The sequence below is a fragment of the Erythrolamprus reginae genome, chromosome 1, assembly GCF_031021105.1.
Source record: "Erythrolamprus reginae isolate rEryReg1 chromosome 1, rEryReg1.hap1, whole genome shotgun sequence".
Taxonomy (NCBI): Eukaryota; Metazoa; Chordata; class Lepidosauria; order Squamata; family Dipsadidae; genus Erythrolamprus; species Erythrolamprus reginae.
Genome location: NC_091950.1, coordinates 307954917 through 307974896, shown reverse-complemented (window position 1 = coordinate 307974896; position 19980 = coordinate 307954917). Strand labels below are relative to the sequence as shown.

The window sequence follows — 19980 nt, the reverse complement described above, 5'->3', positions numbered from 1 at the left end:
AGAAATAGGAGGAATACTTGTGTTGACCCTTTTTGTAAGCATACCAAGTGTTTAGGTTTGGTTTAGGCAAAGGCTGTTTACATGGGGAGATATTTGCTACTGTAAGAGCTGCACTTTTAGAATTGGGCTTCCAAAACCACAAAGTATGTGAACTGGGGGAAAGAGAAGCATCCTGCATTTGAAAATCACTCATATGCAAAACAGAAAATAGTCAAGAAGGAAGACACGATGAACTGCCAAATAAGCAAGCTAACACTGAAATGGGCAGAAACAAACAGGATGCATGTTTAATCATATACTATGTTATTCACAGAGAGGTTCCTGCTAAGAAATTTCTTAAGCATCCCAAAGTTCCAGAAAAATTCACAGTGGTCATTTAATAAAGTCCTCCGAGTCCTCAGACAGAAGCGTCATATAAATCAAATCAAATTAAATCAATCAATCAATCAATAATTTATTGATAAAATAAAAATAAACAAACAAATAAACAAACCAAACAAATCAAATAAACAGACCAAAATAATAAATCTGAGTTATTTGTAAATTAATACAACTGTTGCCCTCTACTAGCCACACATCTAAAGTTATCGCTTCTATTATCTTTTTTTAAAAAGAAGTTAGCACAAATCAAATATTTTCAACTGAAATTTCCTCTTGTCATAAATACCTGGCCTGGAACAATTGTGTGTGTGAAAAGCTTATTGAGTTCCACAAGTTTATTTGGAGTTATGTTAAACTTCAGGGCTATACTGTTTAAGGTGTCTTGGCTTCCAGCCTGAAATACAGAGAAGACAGAAAGTTTAAATTTCAAAACATGTTTGAATCAATCATGTCTCTTTAAAATAAATATCTGGTCTAGATTTAGGGGTTGCTGCAAAACATATCGGAAAAAAATTCTTATTTCAGATATTGCGTCCACAAAGACATCAGAACTTTTCAACCTACAGCACAGTGACTGGTTATCTGCGTAGTCACATTGGATGACTTAGTTCCTTCTGTCTTTGTCTCAACTACAGTATACTGATTGCCAAACTGTATGAAGAGGCAATCATTTTGCAACAGTCAATATGAAATTTACATCTTTTGACTTACTTTCAACCATGAGCACACTTCTCTACAATTAACCAAGAGCATATTGGTCAAACCATAAAAACATCTTCACTGAGGGTGGATTTTTTTGTGTGAATTTCTTTCTTTCCTTCTTTCCTTCCTTCCTTCCTTCCTCCCTCCCTCCCTCCCTCCCTCACTCACTCACTCACTCACTCACTCACTCACTCACTTACTTATTTATTGGATTTGTATGCCGCCCCTCTCCGTGGACTCGGGGCGGCTAACAACAGTGACAAAAACAGAATGTAAAAATGCACATATATAGCCAAAAACATCTGAATTATTTTTTATGGATAAAAACCAATAAATTTATATTCTATGTGATTCTTATTATGTTTTGATGTAACAGTCTCATAGGTCAATCCTACTAGAAAAATTTTTTAAGGAGCGTGGGTAAAGCTGTAGAATTCAATGGTTTCTAATTCAAAGCAAATTTGATCCCATCCCTTTTCTACTGAATATTATTATACAGTATATCATAGAGTAAGTAGATTATCCATTTGTTTTTTCATTTAGCCCCATTCCATTCCATCAATCGTGAAATCTAGTTTTATATTTATCCTTTCAAAGTTGCCAAGAATAGGTATTCCAACATGTAAACATATCTAATTTTGTTTCCTATTTTTTTCTCCACATTCAACATACGACTTCATATACCTTCAATACATCTTAATGTACATATATCATTTTTCAAATACAATAGACTAAACCACATTTCAGGTTTACTTTATATTGTTTTATTCTTCTCTCCACTTCCCTTTCTATCTCAGGTGGTTATTCCGCCTCTACTACTACTTTCTTACTCCTTCTCCCTCCTTCTCCTACCTTCTCCTACCATTCCCTTCTCCTTCCTCCTTCTTTTTCTACTCTTTCTCTACTCTCTCTCCTTCGTTCCTACTTCCCATCCACCCTCTAAATCTTACCCTAAGTAACCATTACCTAACAGATTAAGATGTTCCTCTAGATTTTACCCATCAATGATCCCTCTTTTTTCAAAATCTCCTGTCTGATATATTTAAATCTTGACTTTCGGTCGTGCTGCCTCCTTATCCGAGTTTCATCTCTTGGAACTACCATCAACAAATTCAATTTTATTCCAGATTAATTGCTACAACTAAATTATACAGCTAGTTGTTATTTCTTGTGCTCTTTAATTTTAAGCCTCATTGCTGCTTCTCCTTCTTTAATATCTTAACTCACCTTTTTTTTCACCATTTCTATACACTCAATAATAAGTCAAAATGTAACATTTAGCTTATCTTGTGGACTCATATTAACAGCAATACTGTTCTTTTATATATTAATTTACATCAGTAACATCAATATCATCATAGTTCTTGCATTGTGGTTTACACGTAATTAAAGATTATTTAATTCTTTATCAGGAAAACTTTATGTGTACACATTGACTGTGCAGTTTATGCTTACTTTCAACAGTTATATTGTAAATCGTGAAAGAGAAAATAGAAAATACATATAATCATCTTATTATTAATTCACTAATTTGATTTAATTATGTCAAATTCATGGATCATTCACATTTTAACCAACATATACAACAATAGTAACTTAAAAAAATATACTTTCTCCCATCAGTTAATTTGGAATTTTATTTAGTACAGCCAAACCTTCAACTCATTGCTATTTTAACTGAATCTTAATCACTATTCAGTTACCATAATAATGTTAAAAGATAACAAGTAAAATAAGAGAAAGAAAGACTAACAAAAAGAAGGGGGGGGGAAGAAAAAAATCCTTTCTTCATTAAATCATCCATTTTCATGTTCTAATTCCTGTTCTAATTGAACTAGACCTCCTTACAGCAAGGATATCTGGATTCCCCAGCAGAGCGCATGGAACACCCATCTCGCCACAGCGTTTGGCCACACTCTCCCCCCTAAAGTATCTAATTTTGGTGGATAACAAAACAACAATCCTAGTACATAAATATTATGGTAAAGATGGGAGTTAAGACACATCAAATTCAAAATTATTTATGGAAAATATGTGTGAGTTTGAAAAGATAGCTCCTCCCCTCCATAACAGTCATCGCATGATTTGCGCATTCAGGATTCTCCACACACAAAGATTCACCAACTGCTAGACTCTGCTATCCCTAAGATGCACACAGACACATGCACACAGACACATACATGGGGTTAATAGAGTTCTATGCAAACTGAATAACTTCCTGTTTTGCAGCATTTCCTCTTGAGGTATAGAATAAGTGGTTTCTCATTGGCAGGAAACCCCCCTCCCATTCTGGCTTCTAATTATTTCCCCCATCCCATAAGCACCTACATAAGAAGATGTCTTATACAGCGTCTTATATATGTTAACAAATATTCCACATTTCACACATGAAAAAATCTACATTAGTGTATAAAATTGTGCTTTAATTTGCCCTATAGGTTACTTAAGGGAAGCTTAAGTAAACTAAAACAAAAAAAAAGCTATTACTCAACTATTTGTGAAATCAACCTAATAATTTTAAAAGAAATAGGAATGGAATGGTTCTGAATTTCTTACTTTGCAAAATAATTTCACTTATTTTTCAGCATGTGTACTTGGAGGAAGTCTAGTCCATTTAGCTCAGTTTCTAATTAACTGACATAAAATATTGTTACATGAAAAAACCATGTTAGGGTAAGTCTCCCATGAAAAATTGTCTCCGACAGCCGTTATTTGGCCCAGAAAATACCATTAAACCATTGGAATGGCAAATAGCAGTTGGCAAAGTAGATATCTCTATTAAGAAAATGGTACAAATAGGAAAAAAAGCTTTAAATGTTTACAGAAGCTACAGTTCTGGTCTTAAAATGGATTTTATATACTGTCAGGGGAAATCACACACAGATAGACATGGACAGAACACTCAGGAAATGACACCGTGTGCTAAATTGCTTTATTTTATGTGCTTCAGTTACAGTTAGAAAAAAAGATTTTCTCCCCTTATTAGCATATAACTTTATAGTTAACATGAAACCGTTACGTAAGCAATTTAGTGACGTTTCAAGTATACAAATTAGTAAAGTAGTGGGCATTTCCACAACGCCCATATCAAAAAATTCCTAATCAAGTCTTACCATGTACTCAATTGTACCATGCGGTTTCTGGGTGATCATTTTTTTTTCTTTCTTCTCATTTGATTTGGTTTGGTTATCATCTGGGGGGGGAAAACAGAGCAACAATTACTAATGTTGTTTTACATGTTTTTGGTGATAATTTGGCAACAGCAGCCTAACCAGAAACTGTAGCATAACTGTTACATTGTCTGACTGAAGTACATAGGTTTCACTCAAGTCCTCCATCCTGAGGGAAAATACTGACTGTTGATTGGCTAGACCCGTGATGATGAACCTGTGGCAAACGGAGCCCTCTCTGCAGACACGTGAGCTGTTGACCAGCTCAACTCCACAGCGCATGTGCGCGTACTTCCCGCCAGTAGGGCTGACTTTCGGGTCAGACACTCGTATGCTTTCTCCTTATTTTTGAAGCCCCTGCCTTCCTGGATCTCTGGAGATTCCACCCCAGCGCTGTTTGAGCACACTAGGCTTCCCCCCTCCCAACTTCATTTGGGGAAAAGAGGCTTTGGGGGGGGGTTTCCACACACAAATGTGCAGGGGACGGGGACGGGACGTGCAGGAGGGGCATTGCATTATGGGTGTGGACACTCACGCACATGTGATAGTGCACGCGCACACACCTTCGGCACTCAAGGGGGGAAAAGGTTCACCATCACTGGGCTAGATTGTCTGGTAGCTTCCTATAAAAGGGCTGGCTGTCAGACAGAGCTTTTTGCTGGGTTGTAAATTGTTGCCAAATAAAGAGAGGTTGTTTTGAAGCCACTTCTGTCTGCCTCTTCCATTTACCCTATCTAACATCAACACATTGAGAAAAGCCCTTTTAACATTTGCAAGTTAAACGACGATTGGCTGGCTGCATATTGCTTTCCAGTTATGTCAGCATGGCTCATGTAAACTTTCCTGTCTTCCAGTATTTTTCTGTTGCCTTGGGCTATGACATTCAACCAACCACTTGTCAACAGACATTCTGATCTGTACAAAACAGAAACACTCAAGTTGAAGCCGACTTTCAGCTACATTTATTTTTTTAAAGAATTGCATGCTACCTTTATGCTAGCAGCTTTCTAAAGCAAGAACTTCTGTATTTGTTACACTCACTTCATATAGAATACAAAAAGTATAAATAGAATCACCCTAAAAATGATAGCAGTAAGCAAATGCCTGTTAAGGTAGAGACATGGGAGTAGATAGGTGGAGACACTGATTACAAAATCTTAAACCAGATCCCAACTATTGTTTTTATGCTGCCTGGATTAACTGTTGGTAAAAATGTTTTCTAACCCTACTCCTTAAAATTTAGTGAAAAAGCATGCAACACTGAAGGTTTTAAGCTGTTTTGATAAACAGTTGCACACTTATAATTCTCCTGATTTTGACTTCTAAAAGAGGGGAGGAAAAAGTATTGAATTTATAATAATCTAGCTGTCATAATATTGGGTTTGTTGAACCCATGTCACCTGTGTGACTCATAGACCAACTCCTATTCTAAAATTATATGCAGAAAGCCAGAAGTGATTGTTCTACAAATATCTTACTTGAATGTTATTGGACAGTGATGAGAGACAACTATGACTTGAGGCTTTTGGCGCGAAATTTCTCAGTTCTGTCTATGCAGTACTGTAATTCACTCGACTTCCAGTAAACTATACCTTTCTCATTAAATAGAGTTAAGGATTGTTCTTACTTAGAGGTTCAAGCTGAGACAAGTCTGACTTACATCATGCGCAGCAAAGCTTTTTCCTTTGTATATTTTAGTCAGATTCCATATGCTCTTTATTCCTACCACAATCAAGACCAAAGGACATATCACAGTCCATCTTCTCTATGTACCATAAACTGCAAAGTGCAAGGCCAACATCAGTTGAAGAACTAGCAGCTATGACGTTTCATTGTTGTGAACAGACAATAATTGGAGCAATATAGAATTCTCCTGATAACTGGAAATGTTGAATTTATCGGACATGGACAATCTAATTCTACAATTCTTTGGTTAAACCGGATAAATTATTAAGCTTCCAACAGTCGTAGACAGTGAATCTAAGTGTAGGTTACCCACACGTTATCATAATAATGAATAAAGCAGATCAGGACACCACAGCTTTCAACTAGATTCGACAAGCCACTTTCACACAAAAATTAACACAGCCCATATAAACACTAAGATTGCATTGTTCAGAAGATCAACTGACTCATTTTCTCCAAATCTGAGAAATTTAACCAAGGGGAAGGGATGTAAACCTATCCCTTCTCTATTTTCTTTGATTGAGGAAGCTATAGAGGAAAGGTCTGTGCAATGAATGAAGGCAGAACAATAAGTGTCATTCTCTACTTTCTCAGCTGCAACATGACTAATTCCCTTATAACAAAGAAACTTTTTTTTTCCCCTGAGGAAAAATTTGATGATCTTTGCCTCAGGAATCCTTACAGAAGAGATTTGTACTCATTTGGGAATTACCATGCATATTAACAAGTGATTTTCATATTATCTATATCTGTAATGTAGGGATGGGCAAATAATTTTCCCAAGGAGCCGCATGAGAAAGTGAACAGTTGTGGAGAGTTGAACCAATAGTTTCCGGTTAAGCTCCACCCACAAGGCCACTCTTAGACTGAAGCAGCAGTGGGTGACTGAACCCAGGTCCCCTTATGCGATGACAACTGTCATCATCTCCTAAGGCTGCTCCAGGCCAGGGGCGAGCACTGTGCAAGTATAGAAAAGCATATTCTTTCCTCACCCTCCCACAACCGCTAGTTGATTGACAGAGTGCATGGCGAGTACACAGAGCTGGACCTGACTTGGCTTCTTCTCCCACTCTCTGAGACTCATTTATTTATATCTGATTTCTAATTTGAATTGACTTCAAGAGGGCCAGATAGGGACGGCCAGATGTGGCCCAGCGACCATTAATGCCCAAATCTCCTCTCTTTTGCTTTCAACTCACAGCCAAACAGGCACACAAAAAAAGTTGTTTGGGAACAATCAGAACAATTATTAAGCAATAGTATTTAGACTTATACACCCCTCCATAGTGCTTTTACAGCCCTCTCTAAGTGGTTTAGAGAATCAGCATATTGCCCCCAAAAATCCGGGTTCTCATTTTAGCCACTTCTGAAGGATGGAAGGCTGAGTCAACCTTGAGCCGGTGGTGAGATTTGAACTGCTAAACTAGCAGTTAGCTGAAGTAGCCTGCGGTGCTGTACTCTAACCACTGCGCCACCCAGCTCTTAAGGAAGTGAGATAATCACATCCCAGCTTAAAAAGCGTATGAAAGAGATTTCACCCAAGCCAGCACTCTCCAGCTCCTTCCTTCCTGGCAAACAGACAGGAAGTCTTCAATTAATTATGGTTTCCCTTTTTGGTCTGAATCAGGAAACAAGAATAAGAGCATCAGAACAAACAAAGACATTTTATTGTTCAGTTATCAACATGACGAGCCAACAACTTTCTAACTATAGAACACTAACGTTAGGTCTAGTATACTGAATATATATTTTTGTAAGCTAACAACAGGTGAAAGTTTGGATCCTCTTCCAATCACAAAAGCAGCACTAATCAAATGTTTTTAATTTCATTAGATTTTTATCTATCTATTTATTTAATTTGTATCCTGCCCTTATTATTTTTACAAATAACTCAAGGCAGTAAACATACTTAATATTTCTTCCTCCTCCTGTTTTCCCCATAGCAACAACCCTGTGAGGTGGGTTGAGCTGAGAGAGTGACTGGTTCAAGCTCATCCAGCTGGCTTTTATGACTAAGGCAGCACCTGAAGCAGGGGTGAGTTCCTCCTGGTTCGGACAAGATCGCCTGAACCGTTAGTGATATGCTGGTGACATGACAATGGCGTCAGGGATCTGTATCTGTGGCGCCATATTTTTTTCCCACTTTTCATCAATTTTTTCTGTGATTTGATGGCTTCTCCTCATCCTCTGCTTCGGAAAAAAGCTCTTCCACCTATCCCCGGATTAATGCCGACCTTTATTTCTTCGGCTGAAGTACAGCTGAGCAGCTCCTTAGTTGTGTTTTGGGATGAATGCACTTTCTGAGTATGCATGGAAGTCAAATTGCACAAGGGGACGTGTAATTAACAGAAAATAAGCACTATTAGAGTTGTATTACAGGCACGTCAAAAATTGTCAAACTTTTTTTTAATGTCTTTTGTGTTTTGTTGTTTGTGTTATGTGTGTTATCAATAAAGCTTATATATATATTTTTTTAAAGAAAAATCTAAAAAATACGAAAAAGAAAAAAGCTGTTCCAAAGGTTAATATTGACCTTTATTTTTTTGGCTGAAGCTCAGCTGAACAGCTCTTTGCTGTGTTTCGTGCCGAATCCATAGAAAATAGGCGTTGATTGCTTACCTGAACACCTCTTCTCGTACGGTGAGTGGGTACAGCAGTCACATGGGTTGCTCCTGTCCAATCCGTTGGAACTGAGCCTAGTATTAAAAAAGACTGCTGGATCCGCCCCTTCCCCAGAATTCGCGAATCCGTAGACTAGGCTCAGTAGTGAAGCTCTTTAATGTTCAACTCTCATGTGTTATAAGAAATTAGAATAGAAGGTAAAGAAGACCACACAAGGGAGGGAAGTGACTGCTGTACCCACTCACCGTACGAGAAGAGGCGTTCAGGTAAGCAATCAACGCCTATTCTCCGTACTGAAGGAGTGGGTCCAGCAGTCACATGGGACATACCCAAGAGATAGGTCCCTAGGGTGGGAGTACATTGCTATCGTGAGAGATAACGGATTGGAGTACTCTTCTTCCGAAGGCAGCGTCTGCTGATGCGTACGAATCAATCTTGTAGTGTTTTATAAAGGAATTTGGCGAGGCCCAAGTGGCTGCTTTGCAGACTTCTTCCAACGGAGCCTGAGTCGCCCAAGCGGCAGATGTGGCAGCACTTCTGGTGGAATGCGCTGTAATATTCCTTGGAATGGAGAGGGAAGCTGTCTCGTAGGCCTTTGAGATGGCCCCTCTGATCCAACGACCTATTACTGTGGAAGACACTCTGGATCCCAAGGATCTGGGATGGTAGGCTATGAAGAGTGCTTCAGATCTCCGGATGGATCTTGTGCGTTGGATATAAATCTTTAGCGCTCTAGTGAGATCTAGAGTGTGCCATCTAATCGCCAGGGGATGCTCTCGTTGGAGACAGAAAGAAGGTAAAACGATATCCTGAGATCTGTGGAACATGGAACTGACCTTGGGTAGAAAGGTGGGGTCCAGCCGCAGAACCACCTTATCCTGATGAAACTGACAGAGGTCCTGTCTGATAGAAAGGGCTGCCAACTCAGATATGCGTCGGGCGGAAGTAATCGCCACCAGGAATGCTACCTTGAAGGATAGGTACCTGAGGGACGCAGAGTTCAGGGGTTCGTAAGGTGCTTGAGTAAGAGAGTGGAGAACCCGTGGCAAGTCCCAGGTTGGATATCTGTGGATTTTAGAAGGCCTGAGATTGGCCACTCCTCTTAGAAATTCTTGGATTTCTGGAAGGGAGCGTAGGGGCTGCCTGCGAGGCCCCGCCAAGACGGAAGAGATAGCGGCCAGATGGCGGCGGATGGTGCTGGTAGAGAGACCTTGGTGGAAACCTTTCATAAGGAAGGCGATTATCCTGTGTATGGGAAGACACAGGGGGGATAAGCCCTCCTGCGAGCACCACTGATGAAATTTGGACCAAGTATGGTCGTAGATCCGATTGGTAGACCCCCTTCTAGATTTCAGAATGATTTCCACTGTGTCTGGGTCATACCCTCGCAGGTCTAAGTCCCTCCGGATAACAGCCAGGCGGTGAGGTGGAACCACTCTGGATCCGGATGGAAGGAGGCCCCCTGCCGCAACATATCCTCCGAAGCGGGGAGTCGCCAGGGGTCCTGGACGGACAGTTGTTGAAGGTCCGCGAACCAGGGCCTGCGAGGCCAGTGAGGGGCAATCAGGATTACACGTGCTTTCTCCAGGAGGATTTTGTTGATCACGTCTGGCAGAATTGGAATTGGAGGGAAGGCATACAGTAGGCCTGGAGGCCAAGGACTCCTGAGGGCATTGACTGCCTCCGCTCCCGGAGACGGGAACCTGGAGATGAAGCGGGGAAGCTGGGTATTGTCTCTGGTCGCGAATAGATCCAACACTGGATGGCCGAACCTGAGGCAGATTTGGTGGAACAGTGACTGATGGAGATTCCACTCGCCTGGATCTATGGTGGCTCGTGAGAGCCAGTCCGCTTGGACGTTGAGGCTCCCCGAGATGTGATCGGCTAGAAGCGATTGGAGATTTTTCTCTGCCCAAAGACCCAACTTCAGGGCCTCCCTCATGAGGGCCTTGGATCTTGTGCCTCCCTGTCTGCAAATATGGCTTTTGGTGGCTATATTGTCGGTGAGAATCAGCACATGTTGGTTGGATATGTGAGGTTGGAATTGCTTTAGAGCTAGAGACACGGCTCTTAATTCTAGCCAATTGATGGGCTTGGAAGCCTCCTCCGGTGACCATGTGCCCTGAGCTAAAAGACCTTGGGCGTGGGCTCCCCAGCCCGAGAGGCTGGCATCTGTGGTGACTACAAACTGGTCGGGACACCGGAAGGGGGATCCCTTGTCTAGGGCTGGAGAAGTCCACCACTTGAGGGATCTGCGAACCGTCGGTGGGATGGTGATGCGTCGGTTCGAATTGCTGTGGCCTGATCTCTGAAATGGTAATAGTAGCCATTGAAGTTCCCTGGCGTGAAGGCGGGCCCAGGGAACAATACCAATACATGACACCATCTTACCCAAAAGGGAGGATAGGGTGACAATGGAGGCCGATTGCTGGGGCAGGATGCGAGCAATGAGATCCAAAATGCTGCGTTTTCTCTCATTGGAGAGAAAAACCTGGGATATTTCGGAATTAATGATAGTCCCCAGATGCAGGATGGAAGTGGATGGATCAAGATGACTCTTGTTAAGGTTTATGGAAAAACCATGGTTCTGTAGAACCGACATGGTAGAGGAGAGGTCTGCAGCTACACCAGCTCTGGAATTACCATGAATTAAAATGTCATCTAAATAACATAAAATATGAATAGGAGAGGCCCGGATATGAGCCGCCAAAGATCCCAAGAGTTTAGTGAAAACCCTGGGAGCTGAGGAGAGCCCAAAAGGCATAGCCCTATACTGAAAATGCCTGCCTTGAAAGGCAAAGCGCAGAAATCTCCTATGGACCTTGGCAATGGGGATATGGAGGTAGGCCTCAGTGAGATCTAGAGACACCATAAAGTCTCCTCGATGAAGAGCTGATAAAATGGAAGATAGGGAGTGCATTTTGAATTTTCTATATTTAATGAAGCGGTTTAATTTCTTTAGGTCCAAGATGGCTCTCCAGCCTCCAGAAGTCTTAGGGACCATGAAGAGGATGGAATAGAAGCCTAAACCTCTCTGGAGAGAGGGGACCGGTTGAATAGCTCTAATAGTCAACAAATGAGAAATAGCCTCCTCCATTCGACTACGAGATGGAGAGGAACTGGGAGAGGGACAAAAAATAAAACGGTTAGGGGGAGAAGAAATAAACTCTAACCTTAGGCCCCTTTCCACTGTGTCAATGACCCAGGGGTCCTTACAAGAGCGGTGCCAGGCGGAAGAGAACCAGGCTAGGCGACCGCCTATAGGCAGGTGAGAAAACTTACCATCTGGTTCTTTTGGAAGTTCTGGTAGTAGAGGATCCTCTCTGATAGCGGGACCCTCTGCCCCTGGTGGTTCTAGCTTGGGATCGAAAGCGAGGGGAATACTGACCTGGGCTCTTGTGAAATGCGAAGCTTTGATCCTGCTGACGCCCGGTGCGCCGAAAGGACTGCGGTTTCGGGGCCTTCTTGGTGGTAGGTCCCAAGACCTTTTTCTTGTCTGCGTTTTCCGTAAGGAGAGGGTCCAGAAGATCTCCGAAGAGGAGGTTACGTTTCAGTGGACCCATAGCTAACTGCCATTTCTGTCTTACCCCCGCCTGCCAAGGGCGGAGCCATAGAAGCCTTCTGGCCGTTGTGGAGGCTGCTACTGACCTGGCTGCAAATCTGGAAGATTGGAGAGTAGCATCTGCTATATATTGGGCAGCTGCGAAGATTTTGTTGAAATCCTGTTGGCCCCGTAAGTCATCTGGAGGCAGGTGTAGTTGGAGCTGACGAAGCCATAAGAGCATAGCCCTGGAAAAGAAGGATGCCGCTGCAGCACTCTTAATGGCCCATGAGTCTGCAAGGAGACTTCTTTTGAGCATTTGTTCAAGTCGTTTGTCCTCTGGCCGGAGGACCTCCTCTGCCTCGCCAGGCATGGCAGCCGTTGAGTGGAGCGTCTTCACTGGTTCATCTGGCCTGGGACATGTTAGGAGTTCCTCATAGGAGGGGGAGAGCTTGTAGAGCTTCTTGTCCTTGGGAGTGGGAGTGAAGCCTATGGTTGGGTGGTCCCACTGTTTAAGCAAGGCATCCTTAAACAACTTGGGCATAGGAATTACCTCATTGTCTTCCTGTTCCTCCATGAAGTAAGGAAGATTTTCCTCTGGGGGGTCTGTGGAAGGAGTAGCTTGCTTCTCTTGCCCGGCTAGCCCCGTAGATACTCTAGCTTTTAGCAGGAGAGATTTGAAAAGCTGCGAAGGGAAAATAGCAGCTGGGGCTGGAATCTTAATCTGAGATTCCTCATCCTCCGACAGACGCTGAAAGGGGTCATCATCCTCTTCTGCATCCACGTCCTCATCCTCTTCCTGAGAGGAGCCAGAGACCTCCATGACTGGGGCTCTGTAGGAAGGAGAAGAACTCACGGGACGGGAGGAGCGAGGGGGAGGATGAGACAGAGGAGGTACATTTAAAGATGAGAGTCTAGCATCAATAGTGTTAGTCAGAATAGTCAAGATAGACTGAAACTCCGGTGGCAAGGAAGAAATATCAGCCGGAAAAGCCTGAGGATCCCTGAGGCCCTGAACAGGTTCTGGCTGGGGGAAATCCTCGGTAATATCTGGCTCCTCTGGACCTAAACCCCATAGGTTAGGTTGGGGTGGATTTAGGTTTGGCTCATCCAGGGATAGCACAGGTACCCCAGAGGGAGGCAGGTTAGAGGCCTCCGGGGGGGTAGGGTTGATATGCACTTGGGCCTGCACCTTAAAACGTTTGGCTGATTTATCATGTATTTTTTGTAGGGCTAGGTCCCTTCTCTTCTCAGCCCTAGTGGGCTTGGCTAAAGACTGAGAGCCTGAGGAAGAGGAGGAAGAGGCCTGGGGAAGCTCAGAAGGATTACCAGTAGGCCTAACCTCTTTGGAACCTTTGGTAGTGCCTCTCTTGGGAAGGGAAGCCATAGTCTGAGCAATTACAGAAGACAAGGCTTGAGCCAAAAAATAGGGGAGAGAAGAATTATTTTGTGGAATTCCCAAGAGGATAGGTGACCCTGCTCCTAGGCCCAGGAGCAGCTGCGCCTTAAGAGGCAATCCTGGGCGATACCAAGAGTTCTTGTCCTTAAGTGCAGCGTGGCAGGCCTCACTAACTTAACTTTAAGAAAAACCAAGGCACACTGGTTGGAGGCCACTTCCGTGGAGAATAGGCCCGAGGGAACTCAAAGCGACGACTCCAGGGTCAGGCGGCGGGCTGTAGGCACTAATGGCCGACCCCTTAGGGCAGAACCGAAAGTGCAACTTACTGGGCGTCAGAGCCTTGGCGCCAAAATAACTGCTCCGTTATTTGCAATAGGAGCGACTAAGCCCGGGAGACAAAACAAGTCCCACACCGCGGGAGGTAAATAGCCCTTAATTAGTTGAAAAAAAAAAAAATAAAGCTTGCTCACGGCAGGACCTCCAAGGCCGGAATTAACAAACCGGCCGCGGCTACAGCACGAAGGGAAAAACCGCGAATGGCTGAGCCGCTAACTTCTCCCCCAACTCAAAGCCCTGTAGGGCTGAGAAAAAAAAAAAAAAACTGCCGGCAAGCTGAGTAATGGAAAAATCTTACTTGCTATTGAAGAGAGATCGAAGGGAAGGTGTTTTATCGAGAGGAACGAGCATTCACACACATCCGAGGATGCGAACTGAGCGAATTCTGGGGAAGGGGCGGATCCAGCAGTCTTTTTTAATACTAGGCTCAGTTCCAACGGATTGGACAGGAGCAACCCATGTGACTGCTGGACCCACTCCTTCAGTACGGAGAACATAGAAACATAGAAGATTGATGGCAGAAAAAGACCTCATGGTCCATCTACTCTGCCCTTATACTACTTCCTGTATTTTATCTTAGGATGGATATAAGTTTATCCCATGCATGTTTAAATTCAGTTACTGTGGATTTACCAACCGCATCTGCTGGAAGTTTGTTCCAAGCATCTACTACTCTTTCAGTAAAATGATATTTTCTCACATTTTCTCCACTTTCTGAGCATGTGAGGAAGTAAAATTGCACAAGGGGACGCACATGTAAAACATCACGATGCGAACCCGTGGCGATGGTTAGTGGCCTGAACCCCTGACCTGAACCCACAGTCTCCTGTTTCCTTGCCTGGTGCCTTAATCACTAGAGCAAACTGGTTCTTGTTTGCTTATCCAACCTTTTTCATTTCCTAAGCAAGTCGAGGCAGCTAACATATCCACCACACCTTCCTCCTCCTATTTTCTCCACAACACAAAACCTGAGAGAGAGTGACTACTCAAAGATACCCACCAGCTTTCTGGGCAACCAATCATTGAGACTAGAGCTCACAGTCTCCTGGTTTCTAAAACACCAAACTTTATTTTAGATAAATACATTATAAAAAATAAAGAAATTGTAGAATTTTTTTCTCTCCAAAAAAAGAAAAAACCAACATATTATCTATCTACTGTATTATATACTATTATCTTGCATGTCAACAGAAACAATATGAGACGTGTGGTTATGCTTTAGTAGTTCCTCTCTTCAACCTTTACCCCTCGTTCGATAGGGCTGTGTCACGCAATACTGCCAGACTCTCCAATAAGCAGCACCAAAAGTAAACTGTCAAACCTAATTTTCAGTTATGCTGCATGTTTGTTTATCCTAGGATGGAATGCATTCTAACAGTTTGCAAACTGGAATGGATCATAATCAGTTGTTTCAAGCAAGATCAGTTTTTATCCTCTACCTGCTGTATCTTTTGAAAATTAATGCAACCAAGCCTAATTATTAATTTTAGATTACCCCCTGTATTAAATTAGTGCAAAATCTAATAGGACTCAGCAAAAGCCCTGTTCTGCGGCAATGGTTAAAGTAGCATAAGAAGATTTGGAAAATATTATAGAAATCACTTATTCCTGTTATTGTGAGTTATTGTGTATAGCGTTGAGCTTTGCATCTAATGTCACCATACGCTTCTTTTACTCCACAAAGATTTTATTTCTACATATTAAAAATACATTATAAATACATAGATACATAAAATCAATGTCCCTAAAAACCAATGTTGCATGCCATTGATGAAGTGGATTCCAGTCTATGGTGGCACATGCCACAATCACACTAAAGCATATCCATTCAAAACAAAGTCTCCCCCAATAAGGTATTACATCAATATATCACTGATAGCTTTAGATGACACAGAACTCATTGTTATCTTTATAACAATATTCAAGTACAGCTTTCTTCTAAAAGGGGCCAAAATTGAACACTGTCCCTCTCCTGACTCATTTCACTCAAGACAGAATGTATACTAAATAGATATTGGAGAAAATGCTATCTAGTGGGATGTGTAAAGTGTCAGGGTGGTTCCAAGTATATTTAGACATTAACATTAACATTAAAATATGAGATGGTAGAAAGAGATGAAAGTGATTGAAATGATTTGTAGTTCTCTTAGCAAATTATGTGACTAATTAGTAACCAGGAGGAGGAGGAGACGATAACAATATGGGAAAAGTTCAAGAATAATATCAATCCATTTTTACCTCTATGCATATCCCCTTATTTCAGAATGTGCAGATTGAAATAGGCAGCCAGGATGCCAGACTTTCTCTGCTGAATCCAGAAGGATTAAACAGAAGGCTACCAGAAATAATAGAGGGCAGGTGGTATGAGGCCAAGAGCCAAAATCCCTTTTCTCCTGGGATACGTATCAGGTTTCTTGGAGGTAAATAAGAAAAGAATAGAAACAAGAAGCCTGCTGTGAAATCCCCTTCGCCAGAGGGACAGAAGACTAAGGAAATAGCAGTGCAGAGACTTCAACATCATGTTATCGCAAGCTACAGAGTAATTTATTTACAACTTGGTCCATGAGATGAACTTAAACTCTGAGGCTAATTTATATGTAACAATCTGGACCAGTGGTGGATTGTAAATTATTTCACCACCATTTTACACGTGATTCTTGTACGCATGCACAGAAGCATCCCTGGTGGGTAGACGGAGCCTCCAGCCACCGGCAATTCCAGTTCTAAGAACCGGTCCGAACCAGGGGCAACCCACTATTGATCTGGACATTTTGGATTAGTGAATAAATCATGATTAAAATGTGTGCCTTCCTATTATGCATGGGCCAGTCAAAATCTGTACAGCCAATTATTATATTTTAAAAGGCTCTTCAATGTTAGATTAGGGAGATAACTGGTCAATCAAATCAATAAAGTCCTTGTCACCTCGCAGCTCAATTACTGCAATGTACTCTACAATTAATCCAGAACGAGCTGTATAACACCAAAACTCCATGAGCTGCACTGGTTACCAGTCTCCGGACACAATTTAAGGTATTGGTTATCACCTATAAAGCCCTACATGGCTTAGGCCAAATTACAGGACTGTCTTCTGTCTCACACTACCCGGAGACTGGTTAGATCCCACAGGATTGGCCTTCTCCAGGTTCCGTCAGCCAAACAGTGCCATTTGGTGGGACCGCAGGGGAGAGCCTTCTCTGTGGCCGCTCCGGCTCTCTGGAACCAACTACCTCTGGAGATCTGCACCGCCTCCACCCTCCTGGCCTCCTGGCAAGCCTTAAAAATCTGGCTCTGATGGCAGGCCTGGGGACTGGGAACAATAACATCTAGCTCTGGCTCAGAGGTACAAATGTTCTTTTTATTAAGGGGATTCTACATTGTTTTTATATTATTTTACTGACTGTATGCTGCCCAGAGTCCGAAAGGAGTTGGGCAGCTCACAATCTAATAAATCTAATAAATTAAATTAAATTAAATTAATAACAATCAAGATCAAGAATAAGCCACCTAATAATACAAATATCATGAATGAGCATCAAAATAATCACAACATTATAACAATGAATCACAAAGCAAATGAACAATAAATATCAAAAACAATTAAAAGCAAAATTGGTGTAGCTACTGTGAAGGGAAAGCTAAAGAATGAAAACATATTCTGAACATACCAATTCTTCTTTAAATGTGGAAAAGAAGAGATTGTACAACACACTAAGGAGGAAATTCTAACTCGCTGGCACTATTACAATACCAAAAAGGCCCTATACCTAATCAACTCCAGACAGGTTTATTTTGGGCAGCAGAAATAAAAAATTGTTGTTTGCAGAGTGTAGCTCTTATGCATAATTATTTATTTATTTATTTGTTTTGTCATGTTTATGTAGTCTATATTGGAGGTGGTAATACTTTGACAGCTGTATACAATGAAACTCTATTTTAATGTGTGCCATCTAGTGTATGTTCAAAGTGACAATAAAGTTATTCTTAGTCTAAACTTAAGTCTAAGGAACAACATATAGATGAAGATATTTTTTAAGCACAAAGGACCTCAGCTACATAAGGATTTATCAGTAATAACAAGCTCCTTGAAGTAGAAGAGTTGGAATGAATAAAACAAATTCAACAATAGATATGTATTAGATTTCTAACTCATTGGTAATCAGTTTTGCAGAAATAAATGGCAAATCCTATCTATACATATCATAATTCAGTAACTGTTAAGACTAGGTAGAACAACAAAAGAACAATTATAATATTATTATAACTATTAAAATGTATTCTTCCGAGGTATTAAAGAGCTTTTTCCAAATCAACTTAACCTCTAATGTCTTCCCATTTACAAATTTGGGAGAAAGGAAATAGTGTTAATTATGTTTGTAATTGCTTCAAAGAACACAAAATTCACTTATTTAAATATTCCTTTTCTTTGTAATTTTTTCTAAATTTCTACCATCATTCACTTTTTCTTCTTTCTTTCCTATCTTCTTTCCTTTTGTATTTTTTCACGTTTCTAAATTCTTTATTTTTCTGAAGCTTTTAACTCTGTAAACAATTTTCAATAAAAGTATGTATCTGTACATTTATATATAAACATCTATCTTTATATATTTTGTATACAGTGGTCCCTCGACTTGCGCGTTCTCGATTAGCGCGAAACGCTGCAACGCGGTTTTTCAAAAAATATTATTTAAAAAAATAAAATATTAAAAAATATTTTTTTTTTAATTCTGTTCCCTGAATGGAGACCGCCGGCCGCTCAATCGGGCCGGCAGGGAACAGAATGGAGCCTTCCGCGGCGGGGCTGGTAAGGGGGGGAGCCGAGGGGGGAGCCGAGCCCAGCCCCGTGGCATTCGCTTTCCTCCCGCCGGCAGCCGACTGATCGCGGGCTCCTTCGCAACCTCAGAGAGCTTCCTGGTTTTCGTGAGCTTTCATGCCCCGGAAGCTCTCCGAGGTTGCGAAGGAGCCCACAATCAGTCTCGGCTGCGGGTGGGAGGAAGGCGAATCCCCCGTGGGCTCCGTTACATCTTCCGCTGCCAGCCAGGCCATGCTGGCGGCAGCGGAACAATCGCTGGCTGTCAACTTTTCTTTTTAAAACTGGGCAGGAGCTGACTTGCCTCCCCAGTGCTAAAAAGAAAAGTTGAGAGCCAGCGCTACGACTGACGGAATGCTGAGCCTCCCGGTGGAAGGCTGCCGCTTGGCCGGGGAGGCTCGGCCGAAAGGGGCTGGAGCGGCAGAGCCGAGCACGCCTTCCGCCCGGAAAGTCCTGCCCCTTCATCCCCACCCCTCGCCCCTGTGGCCGGCTCATCCAGGGGGGCGTGTGTGGACTGGCAAGCGGCAAGCGGGAAGACCAAGGGAAGGTTCCTTCAGCTGCCCAACACCTGATCCGCTCCGCAGCGTGGCAGCAGCGAGGAGCCGAAGATGGGGTTTCCCCTTTGCCTTTACCCCATCTTCGGCTCCTCGCTGCTTCCGCGCTGCGGAGCAGATCAGCTGTTGGGCGGCTGAAGGAATCTTCCCTTGGTCTTCCCCGCCGCCCACACGCAAACTCCACCATCTGCGCATGTGCGGCCATGAAAAAAATGGCGCACATGCGCAGATGGTGGTTTTACTTCCGCATCCAATATAACGCGGAAATCGGTTAGCGCGGGAGGTCTTGGAACGTAACCCCCGCGCTAACCGAGAGATCACTGTATATCTATCTCTCTGTATATTCCCATACCTATAATATGGGTTGTTACTCTAGCATTTGTGAAAATGTTATTTATCTCACTTGCATCAAATACAAATAAAGCCATACAACCAACAGAAGGATACATTACTGAACAATCTGAAACATTTCAAATAAAGGCATAAACGTAACTCAATTTCAGATTTACAACAAAAAATAAAGCAATATGGAAATCAACTAGATTTACTAGATATAAATATAAGATCTACAGGTAATTGACTTTACCAACATACTCTGGAAAAAACAATAAATCAGATAACCTGCTGGCAAATCAATTGAATAAGGAACAGGATGAAATAATTATTTAGGAGGGAATCTTGCTTCTACAGCAAAAGAAAGTATACCGCAATTTGATAGTATTTTGGAAAACAACTATGATCATTTTTTGATACAAAGAAGCTTTTGACAGAATTTGGCT

At 42.1% G+C, this 19980-nt stretch overlaps 1 protein-coding gene across 1 annotated transcript in view; it reads right to left on the bottom strand.

Annotated features, from left to right (window-relative positions):
* The window catches only part of LOC139157089 (nuclear receptor coactivator 7-like), a 57218-nt gene that overhangs the window by 10689 nt on the left and 26549 nt on the right, over positions 1-19980 (bottom strand). The window contains exons 5-6 of the mRNA XM_070733458.1: positions 4197-4276; positions 668-775 (exon numbers count right to left, since the gene is read on the bottom strand). Of these exons, the coding sequence (XP_070589559.1) occupies positions 668-775; positions 4197-4276 (188 nt within the window). The remainder of the gene's footprint in view (positions 1-667; positions 776-4196; positions 4277-19980) is intronic.